Source organism: Marmota flaviventris, chromosome 10 (assembly GCF_047511675.1).
Source record: "Marmota flaviventris isolate mMarFla1 chromosome 10, mMarFla1.hap1, whole genome shotgun sequence".
NCBI lineage: Eukaryota > Metazoa > Chordata > Mammalia > Rodentia > Sciuridae > Marmota > Marmota flaviventris.
This window is the reverse complement of record NC_092507.1, coordinates 36,455,743-36,483,730: the sequence shown is the minus strand read 5'-3', so window position 1 is coordinate 36,483,730 and position 27,988 is coordinate 36,455,743. Positions and strand designations below refer to the sequence as shown.

At 38.0% G+C, this 27,988-nt stretch overlaps 1 protein-coding gene across 1 annotated transcript; it reads right to left on the bottom strand.

Moving 5' to 3' along the window:
* Nucleotides 1-450: 450 nt before the first annotated feature.
* On the bottom strand, nucleotides 451-27,767 carry Cyp4x1 (cytochrome P450 family 4 subfamily X member 1). The gene is made up of 12 exons (XM_027937457.1): nucleotides 27,591-27,767; nucleotides 23,216-23,357; nucleotides 21,153-21,197; nucleotides 19,429-19,556; nucleotides 17,298-17,425; nucleotides 17,059-17,213; nucleotides 10,025-10,131; nucleotides 9,258-9,448; nucleotides 3,924-4,057; nucleotides 2,593-2,657; nucleotides 1,125-1,207; nucleotides 451-625 (listed from the first exon to the last, which is right to left on the bottom strand). Exons 1-12 carry the CDS (start codon nucleotides 27,765-27,767, stop codon nucleotides 451-453), a joined length of 1,530 nt encoding a protein of 509 aa, XP_027793258.1.
* Between the last annotated feature and the right edge of the window lie 221 nt (nucleotides 27,768-27,988).

The following is a 27,988-nucleotide window of genomic DNA, read 5'->3' as shown; positions in this document are numbered from 1 at the left end:
TATAGGAAAAAATATGAAAGAATACACACCAAATTATTCTTTTTTTTAAAGGTGATAGGATTGATCAGGGCATTCAGTATGGGCTAGGTAAAATGAAATTTTTAATTTATTCTACATGCTTTTCTAATGTTGAATTTCTTTTACAGCAAATATTTATATATCCACCTATCAAGTCATTCTAAAAACTTTAAAAAAAAACAACAGAATATGTTTGGAAGTCACTTAGCAAAGTGCTTGGTATATAGTGTTAATGATAGTTGGAACCACACAAACAAACAGTGTTAGGAGTTACCTGGAAATGTCCTTAGGGAATGTGCAGCTCTACAGATATCCCTTAATCCATCTATCTCCAACCCTCTTACTGCATGTTGATTCCTCTCTATTTGCTTGAACCATTAGCTGTAAATGTAACTTAAAAACAAAGTATATTTAGTCATTGTACTTGTGGATCTAGCACTTGGGGAATTTCTTCAGGTGCAAATGAATTCCATGCTTGGGTTTGAGGATAATGTGGTTTGAGAAGACAGGAGGCCTGGTGAGGTCTGGAGTCACTTTGAAGTGGAGCAGAATCAAGGCAATGGCCACCTTTAACTCCAGCATGGCAAACTGCTCCCCGATGCAGTTCCTGAAGACACAGGGGAAGAGAAAGTGATGCTTGGAGCAATAATATTCCACCTGACTCTAATAATTAATTTCTAGAATCACAAGTCTAAAGTTTATAGTAAAGTAACTTTTTCACATTAAATGCCACTGAAACTTTTGGACTCTAGCCTTATGTTGTTCCCTGTAAGAAGATGAATGGGAGGCTCCAACATGATGTCCTCCCTACATAAGACGGCAGTTGGAATTACCTACAGAATTGTTTCTTCTGCATTGATGATGGAATCTTTGGAGTCCATGAGCAATAGTTTACATTGTATGATCTCTTTCTGAGGCATGTGAAGATAATCGTGTTATCCTTTGTGAAACTAACTGATCTTTTCAGAGGTTTTTTGTAAAAACCAATATCTGCCTCATGAGACAATGAGGTTCCATGGAAGAATTTATAGCGCTGAGGGTCTAAAAGGAAGTGACTCCTAACTGAACATTTTTGTATATTTTCAGCAACTTCATGTTGTCCTCACCTTGGTCCAGATGAGAATGGTAAGAAGGCATAAGGGTGTCTCTGATCAGAATTCTCCTTTGTAAATCTCAATGGGTCAAAGATCTGCAATAAGAAGACAACCCCACAACCATCCCCAAAACAATATTAACATATTTCTTAAAGTTACTACATACTGCTCAACAGAAACAATGGAAACCACATAGGCAATTTAAAATGCCTTGGTAGGCACCTTTTAAAAAGATGAAATTACTCTTTATAGTAGAATTTATTTAACCCCCCAATTCTATTGTTCCAAAATATAATTAGTATAAATAATTATTAAGGAAATACTTCACATTGTTTTGGTACTACGTCTTTAAAGTACATATCTCAATCCTGATTAGCCACGTTCAAGTGTGCAGTAGCTCAGTGTAGGCTAGTAGCTGCTTCACTCACAATGCACCTCTAGACCTGCAGACTTTGGCTACCAATTGACTTGTCTGCTAGTCAGAGTAAAGGGGAAGCAAAAATATGACAAGTGGCATTATTTTTACTTTGGAAGTGAGAGTGCCACATAAATCCATAGTTATTAATTACCAGGACAGGTAGACTAGGTTAGAGCTGAAACCCTACTGGCATATGTAAAGACAGCACTGGTACTTGAGTACTTGAGTTTCAAAAATATTGAATTAAGGAACTCAATGCTGCAACACATCTCCTCTTTGCCTGTCTAGATCCTCTCTCTATTTCCCAGACTATTCTGGGCCCCAGGAAGCTGTCACACGTGGTTTTCCATTGGGTTTGGACAATAATAGACACTGATAAGGGCTCTGGAGAGTGGGAGGATAGAGTTCCCTGTATTTACTCCCTGGCTCCTCTCTGCCTGCTGCCTCCGCTTGGCTGCATCTCTACCACAGCTCCTATCTGATGGCCTTTCCCCTTGAAGTTCATTCTCTCCAGGTTCTGTAACCCTCCCTCCTGGGTATCATCAGGCCTAGAAGAGATAAACACTTCTGGCAGATGTCTGTTCTAATTTGCTTTTCCTAAACCCTGCCCACATCCTCATAATAGTTCCTTACAACACATTCAAATCACCCAACTTGAGTGTGTCATTGATTTTCTGCTAGGATCTCTATTGTTCCATCCTGCAAAAGAGAGACTGAGTTTCCTAAATAACTCTATTGTCAGGCCTCAGTCTTGGAGATATCTAAGTAAATGCTGGGTAGAGCTTTACAGGGAAATGGCTGAAATAGAAACTGCGGCAATTTAGAGGAGATTGTGGGACATTATGTCAATCTGTTCATTCAAAGCAAAGGTAAAGCAGGAGTGGGGAAAGAGGGTAAGTTCCCATTAGTGGTCAAGTTCTATTCATTTTGGAGTTTTATGCCTATTTTTTGATTGCTTTCAGCTATTTGCTTAAACTGTAGAGCCATGTTCATGCTCAGCTGCCCCAAATAAATTGGGTAGCGTTTGTACTCTGAAGTGTGTCTGTTGGAAGAGAATCATACCTTTGGGCTTTTCCAGACAGCAGGGTTGTGATGAAGACCCCAAATACTGAGAACCACGGTGATTCCTGAGGCAGGAGGGAAATAAAGAAGAATACAGGAGAAAGAATAAATTGGACTACTGCTATACTGTTCCTCTGAAAGGCTTATTCTGGAAGGAGAGCTAGCTCCTGGCAGAGCTGTGTGGCAGAGCTGATGCCACCAGAGAGGGATACAGGGAAAGAGGAGACTTAGATTTATACCCTAGTTTTCAGAGCAATGATTTACTTAATTCGTGATTTTATTCTAGGGAGCTCTTGGTGTCATATCGAAATGCTAAACTATGCTTATGTTTTTTCCACATTTGGAAATTACTTAAATGTCTGTAAATGGAATATAAAGCACCCACTAGCAACAACTTGGGTATGTTAAGAACAGAACTATAATTGTATCATGCAGATCCAGTGGCCAATTTTTGTTGATGCAGTTCAGACATGGAAAATGGGGAATTTTGGCAAATATTCATATAGTTTGGGGATAAAAAAGACAAAGGAGAGAGAATTTGAGATTTATTTTGTTACTAGAAATAATTCTGGTAAATTAATTCTGGATCTATCAACCAAGTTACAGGAAGGTTGTAGGTGTTTTCCACAAGCAATCCCGTTGACTAGCTTCCTAAGGCAGTTAGTGGGGCACTAAAGCAGACAGTGAGAGTGTCTTGTGTGATCCCACTGCATCTTACATGCCCAGCCCAGAAACCTAAGCTTGGAGTATGGGGAGTCTGCATGAATTTTAGCTTTGCTTATATCAATTAACCTCATCTGTACATTGGGGTTCTCCCAGGTTATTGGTGACATCAAAAGTATTTAAAATTTTTTTTTAAACTGTAAAACACTGTAGAAGTCAAATTCCAAGGGGTGAAAATGAGAAAATGTTTGAAGGCCCTATGTATATTAAATGTTTCAAACTTAGGGTGATATTATGATGATGAGGCAAAAAAATAAATCCCTCTGGGCCTCTCAGAATAAGATAATGATGCTCATCTCCCATGAAGTCTCATCTGGGTCTCAAAATCAGCCTAACAAATATTATCTTAGAAAAATACCTTACAATGGGAGAAAGCCTGGGCTGGATTCTAGAAATGTAGGTTATGAGCTTAGCTTTGCAGTAACTGGCTACGTGCCTTGGGAAAGTCACTGAAACTGAAATCTGATCAAGGAATTATCCTCTGAGCTATTGATAGATGCCTAAACATAAGCCATAGGCCCTGAGGGTAGAAACCCACCAATCATTGTCATTGTGGTCCCCAAGATCCCATGGTCTCTAGGAACTGCTTAGGAAAAGAATACAAAGACCTGCAGGCAAGGAGCGTCCATCTGAGAAGGTAAGGGGCTTGCTGAGTTCTCTGGAAATGGACGTGACTGGAGGAATCAATCGGAACATCTCCTTGATGCACATTGTGGTGTATGACATCTCACCCAGCTGGTCCCTGTGAGGACGAGGGAGGGAGGGAAGGGTCTCAGACTTCATATCTGGTTGTAAATAATGATAGTTTCCTACCTTTTGTTTGTTCCTAATAAACACTACTCTCAGGTTAAAGCTATTTTGTCATGGGTTTATGTATAAGATCGTTAAAATGGGACTTTCCACCTCAGGATCAGGTGAGGTCCCAGAGGTAGAGGAAAAAAAAAGAGGGGCCACATACCCTCATTATATAATGAGGCGTTCATCTAACAGCAAAAGGCTTGCCAAGGAGATTTTTGAAAACCAATTTTGCAACCCTTAGCTCATCATATTGGCCATTTGGTAATGTGAAATTCTAGTTTTAGTTTTGAACATTTTCCTTATGCTTAGGATAAAAAAAAAAAAGAGTAATTCTTCTTACCCTGGCAAGACTGTATAAGGAATAATTAAGGATTGAGGAGAAAAGACTAGAGAAGTTTAAGAGAGAAAAAAACATCCTTTAAAGAGATTTGTTGGAATACTGGAGTGCCATGGAGAATGGAAGGGGGTGCTGGCCCACCTCCAACACACAAAGGGAAGCTTCACTAGGGCAACTCAGATGGTCTGATGAGTGCTCCCTGGAGTTTGGGGAGCACAGGACTGATACGAGAGGCTCAGAATGGACAGAGAGGCAGGGGAGAGCAGCTGCACAGTAGAAATGTGCCAATGTGTCCTATGACCAACAAACCGACCAGAGGGAGGGAGGGAGAGCTCCAGATTCAGCTGGAGAAAGGCTCTGCCCAGGACCAGAATTCCCTGGGAATCATGGAGTTTCCAAGAGACCCACAGATGCGAGAGAAAGGGAAGCATTAAATATCCACCAACCCCCCTGAACAGGATCACGGTAGTTACAGACCTTTTCCCCTTCTTTTCTCCCCAGCCCCAATCATTCCTGGAAGAGTCAGAAAGAGCAGCTTCCAGGTAGAGGAGGAGCTGATCAGTAAGGACAAGACAGCAAAAAAGTCCTCACTCTCTATTGGCTTCCAGGCCCAAAGAAGTGCCAAACTGGGATGGAGGGAGATGCTCCAAGGGGATGAGTATTTGAAGGTCTCACTATTATATGGGGCTGGACAGTTTAATCATGGACGTGAGACTACTCTTGTGATTTAAATGGATGAGACCTCTATGCGATCTCAGGATTCTGTTCTGGAGATGAAAGAACTTGCTCCATAGAGCAAGTTTGAAGTGTCAGCAGAAGAATAAAGTTGTATTTTTAATTTGCATTCTAGTTAATCAGTTTGGTTCAAAAGTAATAACTTCGTATATTTAGTCTAGTCACTTTTTTGTATTTGTATTTTCTTTTCTTTTTTTAAGTATATTTTTAGTTGTCAATGGATCTTTATTTTATTTATTTATATATACGGTGCTTAAAATCAAACCCCGTGCCTCACACATGCTAAGCAAGCACTCTGCTACTGAGCTACAACCCCAGCCCATATTTTCTTTTCTTATTACTTACTGTGAATGCAGAATTTGTCCATTTGGTAATATGAAATTTTAGTTTTGAACTCTTTCCTTAAGCTAAAGATAAAAAAAAATAATTCTTACACTGGCATTTTGTATAATTAAGAATAAAAAATTTGCCCACCTCAATCATGGTGCAAAAAAAAAAAAAAAAACTAGGAAAGAATTTTAATCCAACATAGAAATGGTCTGACAAGGAGCCAAATGGAAAAACTTGGACAACTATCCAGCTTTCCCATAAATTGCTTTTTGCAGAATGATTGCAGCACCTGTCTAGAGGAATTGTAAATTCTCAGAATACCACATCCCAATGTCATTACTATAAATACATGTGACAGTAAAAAAAGACATTTTGTTCTTTGTAATATTTTTGCCCTTTGTCTCATTAAAATAAATGACAATTAACAGATCATCTAGACTTTGTTTTCTCAGCCAGCAGAGAGTTACTTACTCTTTTCCCATTTAGGCCAAACAAGAATGAGAAAGGGTGATATTTTAGTTGTGTAGGTATTTACCCTAGTGAAGGTTAAAATATCTAAGGCATGTTGGAAAGTGATATTCACTGTTAACACATCAATGAATAAATAAAGAATGATCACTCAGCAGGATAAGAGAATAGGAAGTTCCCACAGACATTCACAGGCAAAAGTGCTTTGTGAAAAGCACTACCTTATCTGATGACCACCATAAAGTTTACTAATCAAAACAGCATGGCACATTATCAAAAACCAACAGAACAGGTTAAAGAGCCCAGAAATATATCCACATATTTATGGACAATTATTCTTCAGCAAAGATGCCAGGAACACACGGTGGAGAAATGGCAGAAATGGATTGAGAAAACCAGATGTGCACATGCAGAAGAATAAAATTAGAACTTTATCTCACCCCATATAAAAAAATCAACTCAAAATGGATTAAAGACTTAAATTTAAAACCTGAAACTATAAGACTACTAAAAAACAAAAGGGAGAAGCTTCTTGACATGTCTTGACAACATTTTTTTTTTACATATGGTTTTCTAAACACAGACAACAAAAGCAAAATCAGACAAATGAGTTTGCATCAACCAAAAAGCTTATGCATAACAATCGACAAGGTGAAGAGACAGCCTAAAAAATGGGAGACAAGATTTACAAACCATATATATGATAAAGGAATAATATCCAAAATGTATAATAACTGACACAATTCAGTATCAAGAAAACAAATAATCCAATTAAAAAATGGGCAAAGAACCTGAATACACTATTTCTCAAAGACATACAAATGGCCACAGGCATACAAAAAACATGTTCAACATCACTAATCATCAGAGAAATGCAAATTAAAACCACAATGAGATATCACCTAACCATGTTAGAATGGCTATCATAAAATAAAAAAGAAAGATAAACATTGGTGGGGATGTGGAGAAAAGGGAACATTTGTACACTATCGGTGGCAATGAAAATTAATGCAGTCCTATAGGAAGAAGTACGAAAGTTCCATTAAAGATTGCAAATAGAATGACCATATTATCCAAAAATATCATTTCCAGATATATATCAAAAGGAAGCAAAATCAGTATGTCAAAGAGACATTTGCATTCCCATCTTCATTGCAGCATTATTCACAATAACCCAGATATGGAATCAACCTAAGTGTCCATCATCAGATGAATGGATAAAGAAAATATGGCAAACATACACAATAGGAAACCATCTAACTCTTAAAAAGAAAGAAATCTTGGGCTGGGGTTGTAGCTCAGTGGTAGAGTGCTTGCCTTGCATGTGGAAGGCACTGGGTTCAATCCTTAGCACCACATGAAAATTAAGTAAAGGTATTGTGTCATCTACAACTAAAAGTATATTAAAAAAAGAAGGAAATCTTATCATTTGCAAAAACATGGAAAAACTTGGAGGACATTATGCTAAGTGAAATAAAACAGGCACAGAAAGACAAAGACCATATGATCTCAATCACGTGAGGAATCTGAAGAAGTTGAATTCCTAGAAGCAGAGAGTAGAATGGTGCTTCAGGGGTCTAAGGACAAGGAGATACTAGTCAAAGGATACAAAACTTTGGTTAGATAGGAGAAATAAATTCAGGAGATACATTGCACATCATGCAATTCTATGGTAGCATTGCAAGTACAACATACAATTTGTGGTATACTTGAAAACTGCTAACAGGTTTGAAATGTCTCATCACCAAAAATAAGTATGTAAGTTAATAGATATGCCCACTGATTGATTTAGTTATCCCACAAGTTATACAAGTATCAAAACATCACGTGCATATTTGTCAGTTAAAAATAAAAATGAGCTGGATGAGGTAGTGCATGTCTGTAATCCCGGTAGCTTGGGAGGCTGAGCCAGGAGGATGGTGAGTTCAAAGCCAGCTTCAGCAAAAGTGAGGCACTAAGCAACTCAGTGAGACCTTGTCTCTCTCTCTTTTTTTTTTTTCCAGCGGACACAACATTGTTGTTGTTGTTTTTTTTTTTTTGTATGTGGTGCTGAGGATCGAACCTGGGCGGCACGCATGCCAGGCGAGCGCGCTACCGCTTGAGCCACATCCCCAGCCCGAGACCCTGTCTCTTAATAAGACACAAAAAATAAGGCTGGGGATGTGCTCAGAGGTTGAGTGCCCATGAGTTCAATCCCTAGTACCACCCCCCACCCCACCCCACCCCACCCCTGGCAAAAAATAAAAATGACTGTCCAATTTTGTATTTTATGCTATATAAATTAAGCCTTTAATTTGTGTTAAGAAATCATTATAATTCCTTATAAAATGATAGCTCTACTATACCTTTATAACTTCAAATTTTGCTTTACAAATATTTCAATTGAGCTAATCCTCTCATATGAAATACGATGTTTGTTTTCCTAGTCATGTGGCTCAGTGACCCTTAGAATTTCTATCTTTCTGCTCCTTTTTACCAGGCAGGATGAAGGGTGTGATTTATGTCAGAAACATGTTGTTTCTTTCCAAACAGCATATTTGAGGAGCAAATCCATAAACTGGATTTTATTAATAACAAGATACACTTAAACCTAGCAAAGTAGAGTTGAAGTTTTCCATGTGGTTAACTTCTACTAATTCTAAGGAAATCACTTTGAGCCCCCATGCCAGGCTAGGTGCCTGTCTTCTAAGTCTCTCTGGTGGCTAGCACATATCTCTATCATTGTCCTTATCACGCTATATTTCAATTTGTTCTATGGAGCTCTGTGTCCGCATTAGACTGTGAGCTCACTGAGGGCAGAACCCACATTAAATCTTCCTACTGAATACCATGTTCAAAGTCCAAAGTCACCTGGAGGAATGAAATTGATGACAAGGGGATGGTTTAGAGTGTCCACAATGAGCCTTAAATGATGCAGCTGTTCATTCAGTTCTCTCAGGAGTCCCACTTGGGCCCAACCATTCAAACTCTAAATGCTAGCCTCCGGTCAGGTCCTCATTTCCAATGTGCCAGAGATTGGGTGAAAGAAAGAAATGGGTCATTTTATACACCACTGAGTAGAAAAGCAATGACAATTTCTGGATGAATGAATTTTTGCAAAAGACAAGGCACTAACTTGGGGCTTTCTTGAGAAAGAATAGAGAAATAGCCTACCTCTTCTGCTTCCACATACACATATCACGAGTCACTGTCATTATCAAGGAACCAGGGCAAAAAATACAGCAGAATCCCAGGGGGAGAACTAGAATGAAATGATTAGGGAGGTAGATCTTACCAGGTGATGGAAGATCCGTCCCCTAGGATGCTCCTGATCTCTTCCCGGCATCTCTCCTGATGCTCAGGGTTCAGAGCCAGGCAGTAGAGGAGCCAGGAGAGGCTCACGGCCGAGGTGTCATGCCCAGCCAACATGAACGTGTTCACCTCGGACCGCAGGTCAGCATTGGAGAAGCTGTCTTCATTTTCAGCCTAGAATGTACAGTAGAGATGTTTTAATGAAATGCGAGTTTACAGATCTTTGGAGACCCAATTAAAATTAATGGCTCCAGGGGAAGACTTAGAGATTTAAAAAAAAGTTTCAATTTTTATTCAGTTCAACAAATATATTCTATGAGTGATACCTCACTCAGAGCATAAAGGAGAACCAACATTAGACAGGAAAAGCAGACTGCAAAGTGCTTTCCACTCATCAGGCCCAAGGAATTCTCTTCAGACTCCCAGATCTATCCAGATTTTCCAGTGCCAACTCCTTCTCTTTTTACATGCTTACTCATGTGACCCATTTTCCTTTGATTCCCTAAATTCTATGTATCTGTATAATCCCCAATCCTGTCAAATACATAATTTAGTCTTCAATGACTATGTCTAGTGACAGGTGCAGAATTCTATCCTTACCCCAACCTTCATGGAGCCAACCTCTCAATTAAAAGTACTGTTAAATTTATTGGATCAGCTTTGCTTTTTTCTCCACCGCATCCCCTCTTATCCACCTACACACATAGTTAACTGGATGATTAATTAGTCTAAGATATTTGGAAGATTTACCTGGGCAGAAAGGATAATATCCAGGAAATCCTGGTACTTTTTCTTTTGAGTGTTATCCTGCTTCATTCCAGCCTTGAGGGGTTTTTTTCTGTCCTGGATTACCTTTTCTGGGTAGAATAATATCTCTCCATTACCAAAGTGGCAGCAAAGTCAATCAAAGTCAAGTAAATTATAAAGTAAGTCAGGACCCATGAATAACTTCAGATTTTGCTGGCTTTTCAGAGACCAGACTGGGTACATTACATTTAAGTTGATTTAATTTTCACAGATGACTTATTTTTCCATCAAATGGACAACTTTTGATCAAAGTTCCAAAATAAAATACAACAAACCAAAGATATAGTTTATATAAGTAGGCAAGCAATATAATTAAGATAATTTCAAATTTAGATTCAAATGATCAATCATTCTTTTTTTCCTCTGAAATATCATCTTCATGAAAATTATCAGGTGAAATAGAAGATAGGCAAAACAATGGAAAAATGACCAAGAATAAACAAATAACCCCCCACCTCCAACACATGCTTGTTTGAAGGGACCAAAAGGAAAACCCCAAAAACATATGGAACAGAGCTATAGTTAAAAACCATAATCCAAGAAAAATTTCTAGAAATAAAAAATTGAAATCTATATATTAAAGGACCTAGTCTCTGCCTGGAAAAATTGGAACAGAATGACCAATTGTGATATATATCTAGTAAAAATATTTGACATTAAAGACAGAGGAAAAAAATCCTCAGAGACTTCTGACAAAAAGATTAAATGAGTTTTAGGGAAGAGAAAATTGGGCTAGCTCAAACTTGAGACAAACAGTAAAGAAATCAAGACAATAGTAGAACATTTCCAAGAAACTCAAGGAAATGAAGTATGAGATAAATATTTTATATGTAGACAAACTGTCCTTCCAGTATCAAGGCTATAGAAAAAAACTTGTTTTAAACATGGAAGAACTCAGGGAATGTTGTGCTCATGAACCCATTCTGAGAAATCTGCAGAGATGACTACTTCATTAAAAGTGCAGTTGGTTGCTCAACTATGTCTATATACTTGAAGTCACTGAAGTGTACACTTGCAAAAGGTTAAGATGGCAAATGCTAAATTATATACATTTTACCACAATACAAAAACTGGCAAGCTAGACCTCTTAGAACAGTAAAAGGTTAAATAAAGAAAAGTAGGAGACTAAGGATTCTACAAAGGAAATAAATACTATGGTAGCCTCAGAACAAAAACATAAACATCTTTATACTCCATGTATGTATAATATGTCAAAATACACTCTTCTGTCATGGGTATCTAAAAAGAACAAATAAAAAAATTAAAAAATATAAACAACTTAAATATCAAAGGCAGTATATATAAAAAGACCAAAGATTACATGCTGTATAAAGAAACTATATAGTGGATTCAATAATGTCTCCCCAAAATTCATATCTACTAAGAGCTGTGAAGGAGGCCTTATTTCAAAAATATAGTCTTTGTGGAAGCAATCAAGTTATGATAAAGTTGTATTGGATTAGAGTAGGACCTACCTCACTGACTTGTATTCTTAAAAGAAGAGAGGAATTTGGAAGCAGAGAGAAATCAACGATTTGAAGACAGGCAGAAATAATAGTGACGCATTTGCAAGCTGAGGAATGCCAAGGATCATTAGCAGACACTAGGAGGCAGAAAGAGAAGGCAAGAGCCTTCTCTAGAGCCTTCCCAAGGAAACATGGCCCTGCCAATACTTTGTAGTTCTAGCCTCCAGAACTGTGATAGAGAAGAAGTCTATTCTAAACATCGGTTCTAGTTTGTGATCACTTGTTATGACAACTTTAATAAATAAATACAGTAATTATACCATAATACACACAGTAATGATAACGTAGCTATATGACAGCATTGTGACCATGTATAACAGTCATTTCAATGAATGAGAATGAGAATAATATGCTTATTGAAATAAAAAGATTTTAAAACTGGCTCATAAAATAAAATCCAACTATGTGCTGCATAGAAGAAACATACCTAAAACAAAGTAATTCTGAATGGCTAAACATAAAAGGATAGGTGAGATTATATCAGACAATCATACATGACAAGGAAGCAGGGTTGTAATCTTGATATTGGACAAAGTAGAATTTGAACAAAACTTATTGAACAAGATTCAGTTTTTAGTACTAAAAGTCATGATATCACAAGACAATCGCTAAGAAGATATATACTTCAAGTAACAGACCATTTTACCTTGGGCTTGCAGGGTTGGGTTCACCTCCCTCAGCTGGGGAGTGAGGGCTGAGGTTGTAAAATGCTTTGTACTTTACTCAGAGTTGCCTTTCCTCTGTTTCTATGCATTTTAGGCTTTCTGTAACTCATTTATTGATTCCTGGAGTTTCTCTTCTTTCTCTCCTTGGAATAGTTTCCCCTTTGTGGCCTTGACTCTTGTGACTTGCCAAATTCCTCAAAGAGTTCTTCTACTAGGCCATTTTGTCTCACGCCCATCAGAACCAACTCTTTTATTACCTAAATAATCTATAATTACAACTCCCATCAGGCAGCACAAAAGTAAATCTGCCTGCATATGTTTAAGTCAAAGGCCTCCAGCGTAATAGGAAAATAACTTTGATGTGCAGAAATATTTTTGAGTTACAATTGACTATTTCCTGCTACTCACGTATATTTTAAAACTTAAATAAAATGGAAATTAAATGTAACAAAATAGACTGAAATAGAAACAGAAAAAACAATTTACTTTCATAGAAGAAATGGATAAAAATATGAAGGTGCTACCTACCTCTACACACACACACACACACACACACACACACACACACACGGAGAAGGAGGAAAGAAACAGAAATATTTGAAGCCATAAATGACTGAGAACTTTCCAAAATTAATAACACCAATCCACAGATCCAAGGAGCTCAGAGTATGCCATATAGGATGATATAAAAAAAATACACATATGCACAGCATATTCAAACTGCACAAAACAAACAGGAAATCATTAAAGAAAACACAGGAAAAACACCTTATTTATAGAGGATCAAGCATGAGAATCACATTGGACTTCTTGTTAGAAGCCATGCAAGCAAAAAGAAAGTGTAGTGAAATGTTTGAAGTGTTGAAAGAAAAAAAAATCCCATTGTCTAAAATTTTGTACCCAGAGAAATCATCTTTAAAAATTAAAGAGAACTTTCTAAGGCATATAAAATTGAGTAAATTTGTTACAGTAGAAATATTTTGTAAGGGCTGGGGATGTGGCTCAAGCAGTAGCGTGCTTGCCTGGCATGCGTGCGGCCCGGGTTCGATCCTCAGCACCACATACAAACAAAGATGTTGTGTCCCAAAAAAACTGAAAAAAATGGGTAAATGTTAAGATTCTCTCTCTCTAAAAAAATATTAAAAAAATATTTTGTAAGAAATGTTAAGAAGAAGTTCTTCAGCAATAAGGAAAATGATACAGACCAGAAGTTCAGATCTGCCCAAAGAAAGGAGTGTTAGGGGATAAGTGAAGGTAAAATGTAGGTCTTTTGATTTTCCTATTTTTAACTGAGCTAACAGATTACAGTTTGTCTCAAGTAATTTCAGCAACAATATATTTAATGATTATAGTTTCCAGATAAGTGGAATAAATGGCAAGTAATGCTATAGGGGACAGGAGGGAGAAATCGGGAATACTCCGCCAGAAGGTGCTTGCACTACCAGTGAAGTAGTGTAGTGTTACTGGAAAGTAGACTTGGATTAACTGTGGATATGTATGGCCACTGACAAAAGCAAGATGTATGATTGATAAGCTGACAGAGTAGAAAAAAATTGAGTCATAGAAAACACTGAATTAAAAACTACAGAAGGAGGGCTGGGGTTGTGGCTCAGTGGTAGAGAGCTTACTTGGCATGTGTGAGGCACTGGGTTTGATCCTCAGCACCACATTAAAAAAATAAATAAATGTAAAAAAAAGAACTTTATTAAAAACCCACAGAAGGTAGGAAAAGAATGGAAGACCAAAGAACAAAGAACAAAAACAAAGAGTAGAAAGCAGTAATAAATCTGGTAGCTACTAATTCAACTATATATATCATTTATCTTTTTTAAGCACCAGTGATCTAAATGTACCAATTGAAAGACGGATTGTCAGAGTACATAAAAAATGAGACACAGCTATATGTTGCCTATAAGAAACTTACCTTAAATATAAAGATACATACAGATTAAAAGTAAAGGAAAGAAGAAAGGTAAACCATAATAAATAAGCAAACGAAGGCTGGAGTATTTATATTCATTCCAGGCAGAATAAACTTCAGAGCAAGGAAAGGTACCCAATAAAGAAGGTATTTTATAATGATAACGAGGTTAATTCTCTAAGAGCACATCAAAAATCCTTAATGTGTTTGCATAACAACAAGCATCCAAATACGAGAGGCAAAAACTGATAGAATATTTGGATACTTCACTGTCTCTCTATTATAAATCCAGTGTAGAAAAATCAGGAAGCACACAGTTAAAACCAACAACATCATCTATCAACTGAATCTAATTGACATATGTGGAATACTTCACCCAATAAAGAAAAAACCCAGATGAAATGGACCAAATCCTTGAAAGATAAAATCTTCAAAAAACTCACATGAGAGACAGATTAAAATAGGTCTATATCCACTAAAGAAACTAAATCAATAATTAAGAACCTTCCAGAACAGGAAAAAAAAAAAAAAAAAAACAGGCCCAGATAATCTCACTAGTGAACTCTACCATACATTTAAGGAAGAAATCAAATGAATTCTATACAGTGTCTTCCATAAAATAGAAGTAGAATACTTTAACTCATTTTATGAAGCCAGCATTACCTTCATACCTAAATAAGATAGAGATATTACAAGAAAACCACAGACTGATATCTCTCATGAACATAGATGCAAAAATTCAACAAAAGTGGTATTTACTCCAGGTGGGCAAGGCTGGTTCAATATTTGAAAATCAATCAATGTAACTTATTAATTAACAGCGTAAAGAAGAAAGAGTACGATTAATCAGTAAATACAGAAAAGCCATTTGTCAAAATCTAACACTTATTCATGTTTAAAAGAAATCCCAGCAAATTGGGAACAGAAGGAAAACTTCCTCACCTTGACAAAGAATATCTACAAAACCCCTAAGTGTATATCATAGATGATGAGAAACTTGATATTTTCAATGAAGTCAGGAATAAAAAAATGATGTCTCCTCTCACCACTCCTATTCAACATCTTACTGGAAATCCTTGCTGATACAATAAGACAAAATAATATAAAGTATACAGATTAGGAAAGAATAAACAGAACTATGTTTATCCACAGATGATATGATAGTAGAAAAATCTCAAAGATTCAACAAAAAACACCTGAAACTAGTAAGTAATTATGACAAGGTTGTAGGATATGAAGTTAATAAATAGAAGTGATTTTTTATATACTATCAACAAACAATTGACATTTGAATTAAAAATAGAATATTATGTACATTAGTTCTGAAAAACATAATACTTAATATAAATGTAACAAAGGATGTGCAAATCTATTATGAGGAATGCTTTAAAAACCTGAAGAAAAAAATAAAATTTATCTAGATAAATGAAAAAATATTCCGTGTATGTATATAGATAGGAAGATTCAATATTGTCAAGATGTCACTTCTTCTTCCCTACTTGATTTTTTAGATTCAACACACTCACAATGAAAATCCCCAGCAGGTTATTTAAAAAAATTTTTTTTTGGGGGTACCAGGGATTGAACTCAGGGGCACTCAACCACTAAGCCATACCCCCAGCCCTATTTTGTATTTATTTAGAGACAGGGTCTCACAGAGTGCTCAGCACCTCGATAAATTGCTGAGACTGCCTTGAACTTGCAATCCTCTTGCGTCAGCATCCCAAGTTACTGGGACTATGGCATGCATCACCATACACAACTGAAAATGTTTTGTTTTTAAAGTTTTCAGCAACCTGGACACTTAATATTTTCTCTAATAATTTTGATTTTGTTCTTTCATCATAATTATACATAATGAAAATGTAAAGAATCATCTAAGTCATATGTAGCTGCCCTCAAATCCACTCCTATTTACTCCAATAACCATATAAAAGTTAATATTTTCTGTGATCCATGATGCAAAAATATTTGAGGACTATTGCTATAAAGATGTAATGCCCACTTGTATCTTAAATTGTTTCTAACCTGCTTCACTGAATGTTCTCCTTATAGTATCTATATGTATATGTAAGTGTGAATATGCATGTATTGGTGAGTCTTGAAAGTTTCCTGGGGGCAAAGATATTTGATATAGTAACTATACTTTATATTTAATATTTATCCAATGCCAGGTACCATCCCAAGTCTTTTACATTTATTAGCACACTCATCATCACCAGAAACCTATGAGATAGGTTTATTTTTAAATCACCATTTTTCAGATGACTTTGAAACAAAGCAGTAACTGTCCAAAGTCAGGCTGCTAGTTAATGATGGAGTCCATGAGGGATAGACCTCTGGGTGAGTTTTCTCTATTATGATACTTATGAAAAGTAATGTTGAATTGCTTAAAAAATTTATTCTAATTTTTGAGTTTACACTTTGCTAACATAAACATATTTTTGAATTAAGCTTCTTTTGTGTGCATTTCCATGTCTACTCTTTCTCCCATCCATTCCTACATTGCATGAGTACTTTTAACTTATAATTATTACTGTAATAACTGCACAAAAGCTATATGTTATATATGTTTTTAAATCTTAAGTGTCCACTTATTATGTTTGTATTAATAACTGCACATAATAAAAACTGCATAACATAAGGAGAAGTCCTGAGAAGACTAATTACTACAATGGATGTAGCAAACTCTTCTAAAGGACTCAAACTCTATTTCATTTGAGCAGTGTCCTTATAAAAGCTCCATTAAGAACAATAATTTTTTTCTGTTCACACTGAGGCTTATCCCTCTTGATAGCCACAATACAATTAATGATGATATATGGACTTGGGCAAATCAAATCCAAGAAATACCCATGTATTTACCTGTGTGTTGATGTAGCACTTTGCTTAACTCTTGGAAGAGGTGGCCATTAGGGCTGAACTTGAAAATTATGTCATGGTGGTGCCAGAAATTGTACATGCGATAAAATATAATTTTGCGGAGTTCAACCGTTGCTTTTACATAAGGATCAAGGGAGCTAGAAAATAAAGTTAGGACACTGTGTCAATAATTGACTTAGATAATGATGAACAAATATCTGTTTTGCTCTCCTGTCACTGACCCATTTATCTGGCAGTTGGTCTCCCGGCTGAAAGCACATTTCATGATTATGTCCAGGGCCATCAAGTTGATGTGTTCAAAAACCTCCACGGCTGTGTCCTGAGTGCTGCAAATCTTCTCCCACTTATCCTGGCAGAGGATGTCAAGATCAACATCATCACTATCATCAAAATGCCTTCATTTGCAGTCTCCTCCCTGACCTTGCCCTTATAACATAAGAGACACAATTTTGACCCCTCAGGAACCAAAGTTAAGAAAGCAAATGAGCCATGTGCTTATTTTGGGCTTGAAGAAGAAAAATATGCATCTAGCTGAGTGATAAAAAACATGTAATAAATTGCATATCTGGTAAATGGTCCTTCAAGTGTTACTATTTCCACATAGATCAGAGTTCTGTAGAATAGGCATTGCTAGTGCAGGCCCCATAAGTACAAAGGGTTTCCTTCCTTCACTTTCAGTCCCCAACTTGCTAGACACCCTGCCACTACTCTCAGCCACAGTAACGGTACTTAAAAGATACTTGCAACATTTTCAAAAACATTTTATATTCAGAAACTGGGCTAGAGAGAAGCTGGGCAGTGGAATAGTTGCAGGGAGCTGGCTCCCAGCCAGGTGCAACCCGTGCCCACCTGAATTCCCCCCACAAAGAGACCTATTCACACGGCTTGAAATGCTTTGCCTGACTTTCCCAAACTGGCACAGAGTCCCCAGTTGTAAATGTAATTGTCAATATAAATATTCTTTGTGTAAAAATGCAAATAAATGGAAATGTTTAAGCTCAAGTCAACCTGCATTTGTTGAGCATCTACAAGTGCTAAGCTAGTTCCCAAGGACTAGGAGTCTGAATAAAATGTAGAGTTTGAAAACCTTATACCAAAGTGTCAATTGTTTAGTCAGGTAGCTTGCATCTGAATTAGCTACTTTAAAAAATATTTTAATTAATTTCCATTAGTTGAATCTATTAATGGGGCTCAATGTGATATTTCAACACATGTATACAGTGTGCACAATGAGCACAAATGTTACGTTTAGAAGAGATGAGAGCAAGAGCAGTCTTTGAAGTTCAGTGCACTCTGGAACTGTTCTGCAGGGGGAGGAAGTATGAGAGGAACTCATGGAAATGGACTGAGAAACAGGAAAGGCAGAAATAGCTCCTAGAAATGGAGGTTGAAATTGTGTTGGTCGCTGAGCAGCACCAGAATTGGAAGAGGGTGCCCTCTTCCCTCTCTAACTCTGTACCTGGTAGTCTTTGGGTCTTTGCCTCAAGGCCTCACCAATGACTTCACCACCATCCAGGCAGGGGTTAAATGGGATTCTGTGAACTTGGCTGAGAAGCCAGTAGAGGAACTGGAAACAGTGATTCCTTGGGAACAGAAATGATTTTGGAGATGATGGTGAAGGGAATTTGGCTTTTTGGTATTTGAAGTATTTACGATGAAACTGTATTAATGAATTATTCATCCAATTAAAAGAAATACAATTTAAAAATTAAAAGCTTTTTAAAAGTAGAGCTTGGGCACAGCTAACTATAAATCAGAAACGATCCCAGGAATGCTCCTCTGCAAAGACCTCCTTCTCCTTTGGGGTGTAGATCACCTCATAGTGATCCTTCACTATCTACAAGGGGAACTTCATATCCGGATTTCAATGAAGACATTTAATCCTCTGCTTAGTTCTTTATGGCCCTCATACAAATCCATTCCAACCTACAAATCTTTGTTCATGCTGACCAGCTCCATCTAGAACTCTCTCAATCATATTATCTACATATACACACATCTAATTTATATTTCATGGTAAATTTTAGTCTCTCTGGAATCAGAAGCTGCCATAGCTGGTCTTGGCTTTCTTACTTGTCACCTACAGCACTTACTGCATGAATATCAATATATATTCTGAGATTCTATAGCAATTCACCAAGTCAGAAGACTAGATCTTTTCATTATTATTTTAATCACCCAAAGAAACAGCAAAAGCTTACACAAACATCTATTTTTCAGTGGGTACTTATACATGGATTAATTTCAGAAATTGACTTTTGATTTTCACTATCCATGAAATGTATGCCTAATACAGTTCCAGTTAGAAGCCCCTTGCAATGCAACAGAGCTTCACTTCCCCACCCTACTTACCAACATCGTATTCACAGAATGGGCCATCATATCGACATATGTTTTCAGGATATCACAATGGAATCCAGGAGTCAGTAGTCGACGATGCTGGAACCACTTGGGCCCATCTAGATTCAAGAGTCCTTTTCCTTGAGAAATAAAAGACATAAATCCATGCCACTTATTAGATCAGAGAAAAAGGAAAGATAAAGAATAGCATGGAGTGAAATAGTATAATATCAAAGAAGGGCTCATAGGTTAAGATGGTAGCGAGTTTTGTTGCTTATATCTGGGATGGATGAATTTAACATCCTGAGTTTCAAAGTCTGATAAGTTTCAAAGTCTGATGAAATGAGAGTGGTAATACTAAAATCACTATGTAGTAATTGAGGAAGTTGATTAAACTTTCTGAGGCTTATTTTTTTTCAATAATAAATTTTGATAATAAATACCAATCTTACTGTGTCATGCAGATTCTATGGAGATGTATAATAAGATACAAAACCTAGTCCTGCCCTAGCTCACAGTAGAAACACAACAAATATCCATCTCCTCTCCACTGTAAACCAATTCATAAATGAGTGAAATACAAATTCACTAGGAACTGTATTTCCAGATACCACCCTCTTGAGCCCTGGTCTATGAATGACACACATGTAAACACTTATCAAGGCTAATACCTCACCATAATCTATTGCCAGAGTGTTCATTAAGGATTTATTTTTAAAAGGACCTGAAAGTCTGAATGACACTATTCATTGAGTGCTTAAAATATGCCAAGCTCATGATGCATAGTCTGGCTCTGGTACAATGTTGGGCATTACATAAAGTGCTAGAAATACACATTAATTTGTCTCATAACAGCTATAACAGTGATTCTTATCCTCATTTTCAAAGATGAGGAAACTAAGGCATAGAGAGATTAAATCACTTCCTTAAAATCACATTCAATTAGTCTACTGGTATGGGGGGCAGGATTCAAATCTAAGGGGATCTGGATCCAAAGCCTAGATTCTTTCATTTAATTCTTTCCTGGTCTAGCACACACATTGATTATATGACTAAAGAGCTTAATTTATCTGCTCATAGAATATTGCCAAACTGTACTTCAGAATAAAATTCATTGATTTGCATATGAAAATAAGAGAACTACAAAAAAAAAAAAAAAGAAAGAAAAAAAAATCCAAGGAAACAAGAGAGACCAAAGGAGTCTCTCAGAGTAGGAATGGTGAAGCTACAATTTTAAGGAAAGAGAAGGTAATGTAGGTTAGATACACAAAAACAAAATATAGATATTCTGATTTAGTTTAAATTTATGTCTTGTTTGGAATATATTATATCATTTTCAGTTGCTTCATTCATATTGGCAATGTCATGGATTAAAAAAAAGCTTTATTAATATAAAGTGCTTAAAACAGTTCTTGGAATGCACATAGTCAATGAATGTTGGCTAAAACAAACAATAAAAATGTGATGTCTCTATTAAAACAAAAAAGAAATTGAGGAGACAGTTTCATCCCTATGATGCCTTGAAAATGGGACTTTGAGGAGAGAAATGGATGAGAAGGCTTTCCAGGAAGTTCTGAGTTGACCTTCAAGCTCCCCTGTGACCTTCCCCTAGATAACTCCCAGTATATATCAACCTCACTCTTGATACTTTTGAGGTCAGATTTGAGTCTCTGAAGTGCTCTACCATGCAAAGGGGACTTAGTGGGAAAGCAGGTTACAAGTTGGCACATACATACCAAGACACGGAGTCATGAACCTGTATGGGTACTGGGACTTGGGGTCTGCAGAGTCAAGCAGAGGAAACAAACAAAAGACAGCATTAGAGGGAGCACTCATTACCAGTCAGTGAAGGTTTTTTTTTTTTTTTTTTTTTTTTTTTTATCATTTGCTCATGTTCACCACAAACAGGGAGCAAATGGGAGCCCTGGGAGGTGGGGGAAACACAGGTCTTGGTTCAGTACCAGAGAACAGCAAGTCCGGGGAGACACACAGATACCCAAACCCAGATTCTTCCCTCATTTTCTCTTCCACCAACAGAAACAGTGGTTGCCAGAGGATTGCCACATTTCCAGAACAGGAGTAGCACAACATATATCCTTTGTGAAAGGTATATTAAATATGAGACACACCAGCAGTCACCATAGAGTGAGATACGAACGCCTCCTGTTGCTCTTGTGACTCTGACATGGAGTTTCTTAAGAGTTGAACTTGAGACAAATCAGAGGAGGGGGATGGGAAACCTGGAGACTTTCAGGGAAAGGCTCTTTTCTTTTATAAGGTTTTACTAAGGATGAGGAATATGAAGAACAGTTAGAATATGAGACACTTGTTTTGCAAAGTTGACAGAGCAAACACTGGCCATGTTAGTTCTGTGCTATGCATAATTCACGGTGGAGGCCTTGAAAAGGGGTGGGTAGAGGAGGCAACTGATTCATGGCCCCCAAAAGAACATAGTTGAGTAACATACATAAAGGTTAAAAAAAAAACTGGATCATAATCAAGAGGTTGGGCTGGTATTGGAAAGATATACATCCAGAATTATGTATTGAGCCTACAGGGGCGGGGATACTTCTGATTTCCCCTGGAGGCTTATGTTCTGGACAGATGGGAGTCGGGAGTATTGATGAAAGGGAAGTCACAAAAATGAGAGGGGCAAAGGCCAGTCTGGTAATGACAGCTCAGCTTTAAAGGACTCTGGAGTTGGGAACTAGACTAGGGACTGAGAAGGACATAAGGAGTTCACTTGGTCAGAGTCCTGTCCCCTCTCCACACTTGCTCCAGGGTATCATAAAGACCCAGTACTCCCTTTCCTCTGAATGGAGCCTCCACTGCCATGGCTAATATCCAAAGCCTTCGCAGTATACTGGGCCCATAGGCCCTGGATTGGCCTATTTTGATCCCCAGCAAGCAGCAGAAGGAGGAGCTAGAAGCACACTTCCTGAAGGACCCCTTTCCATCCCTGGGTGCCCTGGTGCCCCTGGCCTCCCACCTCGGCCTAGAGGAGCAACACATGAAGAACTGGTTTAGGGTGCAGCAGTGTTCATACTGGTACTGGGAACCAGGCTGTCACCACTTTGAATTCCACCCCTACCGGCCCTCGCAGCCCTCGTGTTCATGCTGGGCACACTCAACCTGGGCAAGCCCAACCTGGGCAAGCCCCCCCTGGTCTGGCTTGTCTTGTACATGCCCATCTGCCAAAGACGCCCACTTCCCCAGCCCAAGAAGCCCCAGAAGCTTCTCCATTCAGGGCCAGGCCTGTGGGAACCTTCCAGAGAGTACCCAGGAGAGTGTCCCAGCAGCAGCCTTTCCTGGGGAGCCCCATGGCTGGGGCCTCGGGGTATATGGCAAGCAACTAGAAGCCGCCTTGAAGACACTTGCACATGACCTTCAAGACATCCTTGAAGACGAAGACAAATGGGGTCCAAGAGATTTCTGAATGGATAGGGGTTCTGTACCTGCCACATTCCACAGGTCTCACAGGTCCTCATTCTGGCCACTATTCCATCTAATTGTTGTCCCCACCTGTCATTTGAGTCACTTGGGAGTGTGTCTGGGTCTCTAGGAGTGGAATGGGGTTTCTGGGTGTATTCCCTTCGTGCTTCCCCCCACCCTGCAGGTGGACACTCAGTATTATGAGGCTGTGACCACCTGCTGGCTTGTGTCCTAACCACAGTTTTCCCTCATGAATAAAACCCCTCGTTTTTTGTTTTTTTAAAAGACCCAGTACTAATCTCTGCTTCAGTTCCTGCTTGTGGGTCATGTCCATCTCACTCCTAGGAGGATTTGCCCCTTGTCTTACCTGTTCTGCTCAGAAATGTCTTTGCATAGTCTGGGTCATAGATAAAGAAAAATGCCTGAAAGGGCCCAACCCAACAAGGGAAGGCACAAGGATACTTTTCAACAGTCTCCTCAAGCTTCTCCATTTTATCTTCCTGAAGAAACTGCAGGGAAGAAAAGAAGAAAAAGAAAAAATAAAGGAAATTAGAGAACTGGCTGGACTTGTCCTGTCTCAATAACTTCCTTAACAGGACTGCAAAACTCAGGAAATAATACCAAGGACTAACAAATGTTATGGCATCAAACTGAAAAGAAGAAATAAGTGTGTCAAGAGAGAAACTACAGAATGGGAGAAAATCTTTGTCAGTTACTCTTCTGACAGGGGATAAATATCTAGAATATACAAAGAATTCAAAAAAAAAAAAAAAAAAAAAAAAAAAACTAACACCTCCTGAAAAAAACCAAGTAACCCAATTAGTAGATAGACAAATGAATGAAACATATTCCTCAAAAATCAGAAATAACAATGGACAAGAAATATCAGAAAAAATGCTTGACATCTTTAGCCATCAGGGAAATACAAATCAAAACTTTATTGTAATTCCATCTCACTTCCATTAGAACTGCAATCATCAAGAATACCAATAATAATAATTGCTGGTGAGGAAGTGGCAAAAAAGAACACTTACATTTTGTTGGTGGGATTGTAAATTAATATGTCCACTAAGAAAATTATTATGGAGGCTCCATAATAATTTATTTCTAGTCAAAAGACTAGAAATAGAACCACCATATGGCCCAGCTATTTCACTGCTTGATATTTATCCAAAATAATTAAAGTAGCATACTATAGCTATACATAGAAAGAAGTGCATATATATGTCATATATATATATATATATGTAAAGAAATAAGTGCATATATATATATACCATATATATGTATACTATTTTTAGCATTATAGTTATACATAGTAGTTGTGTTCATTTTGACAAAATCATACAAGCATGATATTTGATTTATTCCATTTCAATCCTTATTTCCCCCACTTTCCCTTCCATCCTCCCTTTCTCTATTTTCCTTCCTTTACTAATCGTCCTTTGCTTGTTTATTTATTTTTTATTGTTTGCTTTCTATATAATTTATAGAAAGTCTATATATATATATATATACTTTCTATATATATATACTTTCTATAAATACTATACATACTATACTTGAAATTCACTGTGGTATATTTATACATGCACAGAGCATGACTTTGTTAAGTTTATTTTGCTTTTCCTCTCCTTTCCAGTCCTTCCTCCCTCCATCTCAATTTCCTTCTTCTTCTCCACTGATCTTCCCCATATCCTTATGATAGCTGATCCTTCCTTTTTTCCCCTTATTGTGTTCTAACTTCCCTATGTGAAAGAAAACATTTGACCTTTGATTTTTCTGAATCTGGCTTATTTCACTTAGCATGATGTTCTCTAGTTCTATATATTTACTGGCAAATGCCATGATTTCATTCTTTTTTTATGGCTGAGTAAAACGTGTGTGTATCACATTTTTTTAATCCATTCGTCTATTGACAGCATCTGGTCAGGTTCCATAATTTGGCTATTGTGAACTGTGTAGCTATAAACATTTATGTGGCTGTATCATATAGTATGCTGATTTTAGTTCTTTTGGATAAATACTAAGAATTGGGATAGCTGGGTTCCTTTCCTAGTTTTTTGAGGGGTCTCCATACTGCTTTTCAGCGTGGTTGTATTAATTTTCAGTCCTACCAACAATTGCATATTTACGTTTATAGCATTGCAATTCACAACAGCCAAGTTAGGGAAGCAGCCTTAGTGTCCATCAATGGACAAGTGAATAAAGAACATGATATAGATACACATGGAGTTACTCAGCCATGAGGTAAGATAAAATCATATCACTTATAAGAAGGAACTAGAAAACATTATGTGAAGTAAAATAAGCCATACTCAGGAAGTCAAGGGCCATATGTTTTTTTTCTCACATGTGGAAGCTAGAGAGAGAGGAAAAAAAAAGGTGAGGAGGGGTGGGGTTGGAGTGGAGAGGAAATCTTATAAAAATAGGAGGAAGACCCTTAGGGTAGAAGAAAAGGATCAGGAAGAGGGAGGTACTGTGGAATGAAATTTATCAAATTTTGTGCATGTATAAATATAACACTATGAATCCCACTATTGGGCTGGGGATGTGGCTCAAGCGGTATCTCGCTCGCCTGGCATGCGTGCGGCCCGGGTTCGATCCTCAGCACCACATACAAACAAAGATGTTGTGTCCACCGAAAACTAAAATAAATAAATAAATATTAAAATTCTCTCTCTCTCTATTTAAAAAAATGAATCCCACTATTACATATGATTATAATGCAATAATAAAAAACTAAAGGAAAATAAAAAGGAGTTGGGAGGGGATAGAAGAGGAAGAAAAGGAGAGAAGGTGACTATATGAGATGATGGAAATGCTAATTTGTTTGACTATATTAATCTCCTTACTATTCTTATGCCTATCAAGATACATATATTAAAACATCATTTTATTAACCTTAAACATATACATTAAAACCTGAAACAAAATAATCAGAAAATTATCAGCATTTTCAATAGTCATCTTGAAAGGTAGAGACAATGAAATAACGCCTTCAAAATTCTGAGAATAAACAATTTTTTTCTTTTTTTCTTCTGGTACCAAGGATTGAACCCAGGGGGCTAAGCCACATCCCCAGCCCTTTTCTATATTTTATTTAGAGACAGGGTCTTGTTGATTGCTTAGGACCTTGCTAAGTTGCTAAGGTTGGCTTTGAACTCATGATCCTTCTGCCTCATCCTCTGCAGCTGCTGGGATTACAGGTATGAGCCACCTCCCCTGGCTTGGGCATAACCAATTTCTTTTTTTTTTTTTAAGTTGTAGATAGACACAATGCCTTTATTTTACTTTTATGTGGTCTGTGGATAGAACCCAGTGCCTCACACATGCTAGGCATGCGCTCTGCCACTGAGCCACAATGCCAGCCTTGAGAGTAAATAATTTCTAAAGAATTCTATACCTAGCCAAACTTAATTCCATTCATGTTTGAAATTAGAATGTTAATAGCCATTTAACAGCTCAAAAAAAAAAATCCTTCACTCATTCCCAAGAATCAAACCATAAAAATGATGAAATAAATAGGAAACAAAAGAAGCCATACTGACCAGGAGACATGAGATGTGACACAGGACAGCATCAATAGGAGGTCCTGGAACAACAGCTATGTACCAGGCCTAACTGGATTGGAGCGGGAGGAGAGGGCTGTGGGAGAAATGCCTCCAGAAAAGCATCTGGCCTGATAGATTACTTGGTATATTTTAATATTTGAAAATACTGAGATGTGTGTGATAGCCCTATTAAAGCTATTTCCATAAAAAGCATAACAGATATTGAAAATCTAAGCACATGGGAAACTGAGGAAGTTAGCCATACTATAGGGGAGGGAGCTGTAGTAGAAAAGGGTCAAAATCAGCCTGGACCATTTAGATCAGCAGTAAATAGGATTCACACAACCAAAATAATATAGAACACCAAAGAAAGAAACTGAAGAAGACATTAGAAGATGAAAACCTACATGCCCCACCCGTCCTTTTAAGATTCTGCACAGCCCTTCACAGACATTCTTTCCTCTCCTAGGAATTCTCCAAGACTCTATGAGCCTCCATTGAAGCACTTTCTACTTTGTATTTTCATTTCTTTTGGTGGCCTAAGTCTGTACCTGACTTGGGCCCCTTGAAGGTAGGGGCCCATTTTGTTTTTTGTAATTCTAGTATCTATCACACAAATGCCACTCAAAATTGGTTGAATTAAAAACAAAATCAGGACTGGGAGCAGATTTAGAGAACAGGAGAGACCCAAAAGCAACAGTCTCCCTCTTTATTTGATAAATTTCAATCAATCATATTTCTTGAGAGGTTGGCTGGGATAGCTCCCTGCTTCACAAGAATCTTTGGAAAAGAAAGTTAATTTTCTTTGGTTAGAATGGACTAAAGGGTGCCAACAATTGTGTTTAATGTTGCACATTTTATGCAATTAATAAGTATTGTTTATAATAACATACTATTTTAAACAATATATGTGGAAGGCATTTTACAATGTAGTACATATATACATGGAAGAGATGGGTGAAGCAATTGGCGGTTACCCCTCGCTTTTTCAATAGCTCCCTCCCGATCCCCCACTGTTTCTTCTCTAATGACCTTTCCCTGTGGGGCTGCTGAAAAGGTGCTGAGAGTCACAGGCTGAGCTGGGGCTCCGTGCAGGACCGAGGGTCTGGAGATAGGAAAAGCAGCAGACGCCTCGCCATCCGCAGGCTGTCTCTGGCACCCACCTAAGACCCCTTCCCTTCCAACTACCTTCTGGTGCCCGTAGAACCAGTGGGTGGGAGGCGCCGGGAAGGGGCGGAGGTCCCGCAGCAGTCGCTGCCTTCGTAGGTAGAGTTTGATGGCCTGCAGGAGTCCCAGGGCTAGGCAGAACACGAACGCCAGGTATAAAGGCCGCGCCCATCGCGTTTCCAGCCAGGAGGCCTCCATCGCTCTGCGCACGCCAGGCTCACTAGCAGGCTCCAGGGACCGGGAGGGAGGTCGTGCGCTTTCACCAGCCCAGAGCTGGCGAGCATCACTCAGGCTGTCGCCTCTCAGCCCTGCATTTCCCGGGGAAGGAGAAAGGACGGTGGGAGGGGCGGCTCAGGCCAGGGAGAGGAGGCAGGAGCGCGTTCTTGATTCCTAACCCTTTATCCACTGATGCGCATCTT

What these genes read in the sequence shown, in the direction of transcription:
- Cyp4x1 (XM_027937457.1), bottom strand. Translation starts at nt 27,767, where the DNA reads ATGGAGGCCTCCTGGCTGGAAACGCGATGGGCGCGGCCTTTATACCTG. An exon ending in TGGACGCTCCTTGCCTGCAG is followed by an intron (nt 2,658 to 3,923) that starts GTCTTTGTATTC and finishes CTCCTGCCTCAG; the next exon opens with GAATCACCGTGGTTCTCAGT. An exon ending in CCATTCTCATCTGGACCAAG is followed by an intron (nt 626 to 1,124) that starts GTGAGGACAACA and finishes CTGTGTCTTCAG; the next exon opens with GAACTGCATCGGGGAGCAGT.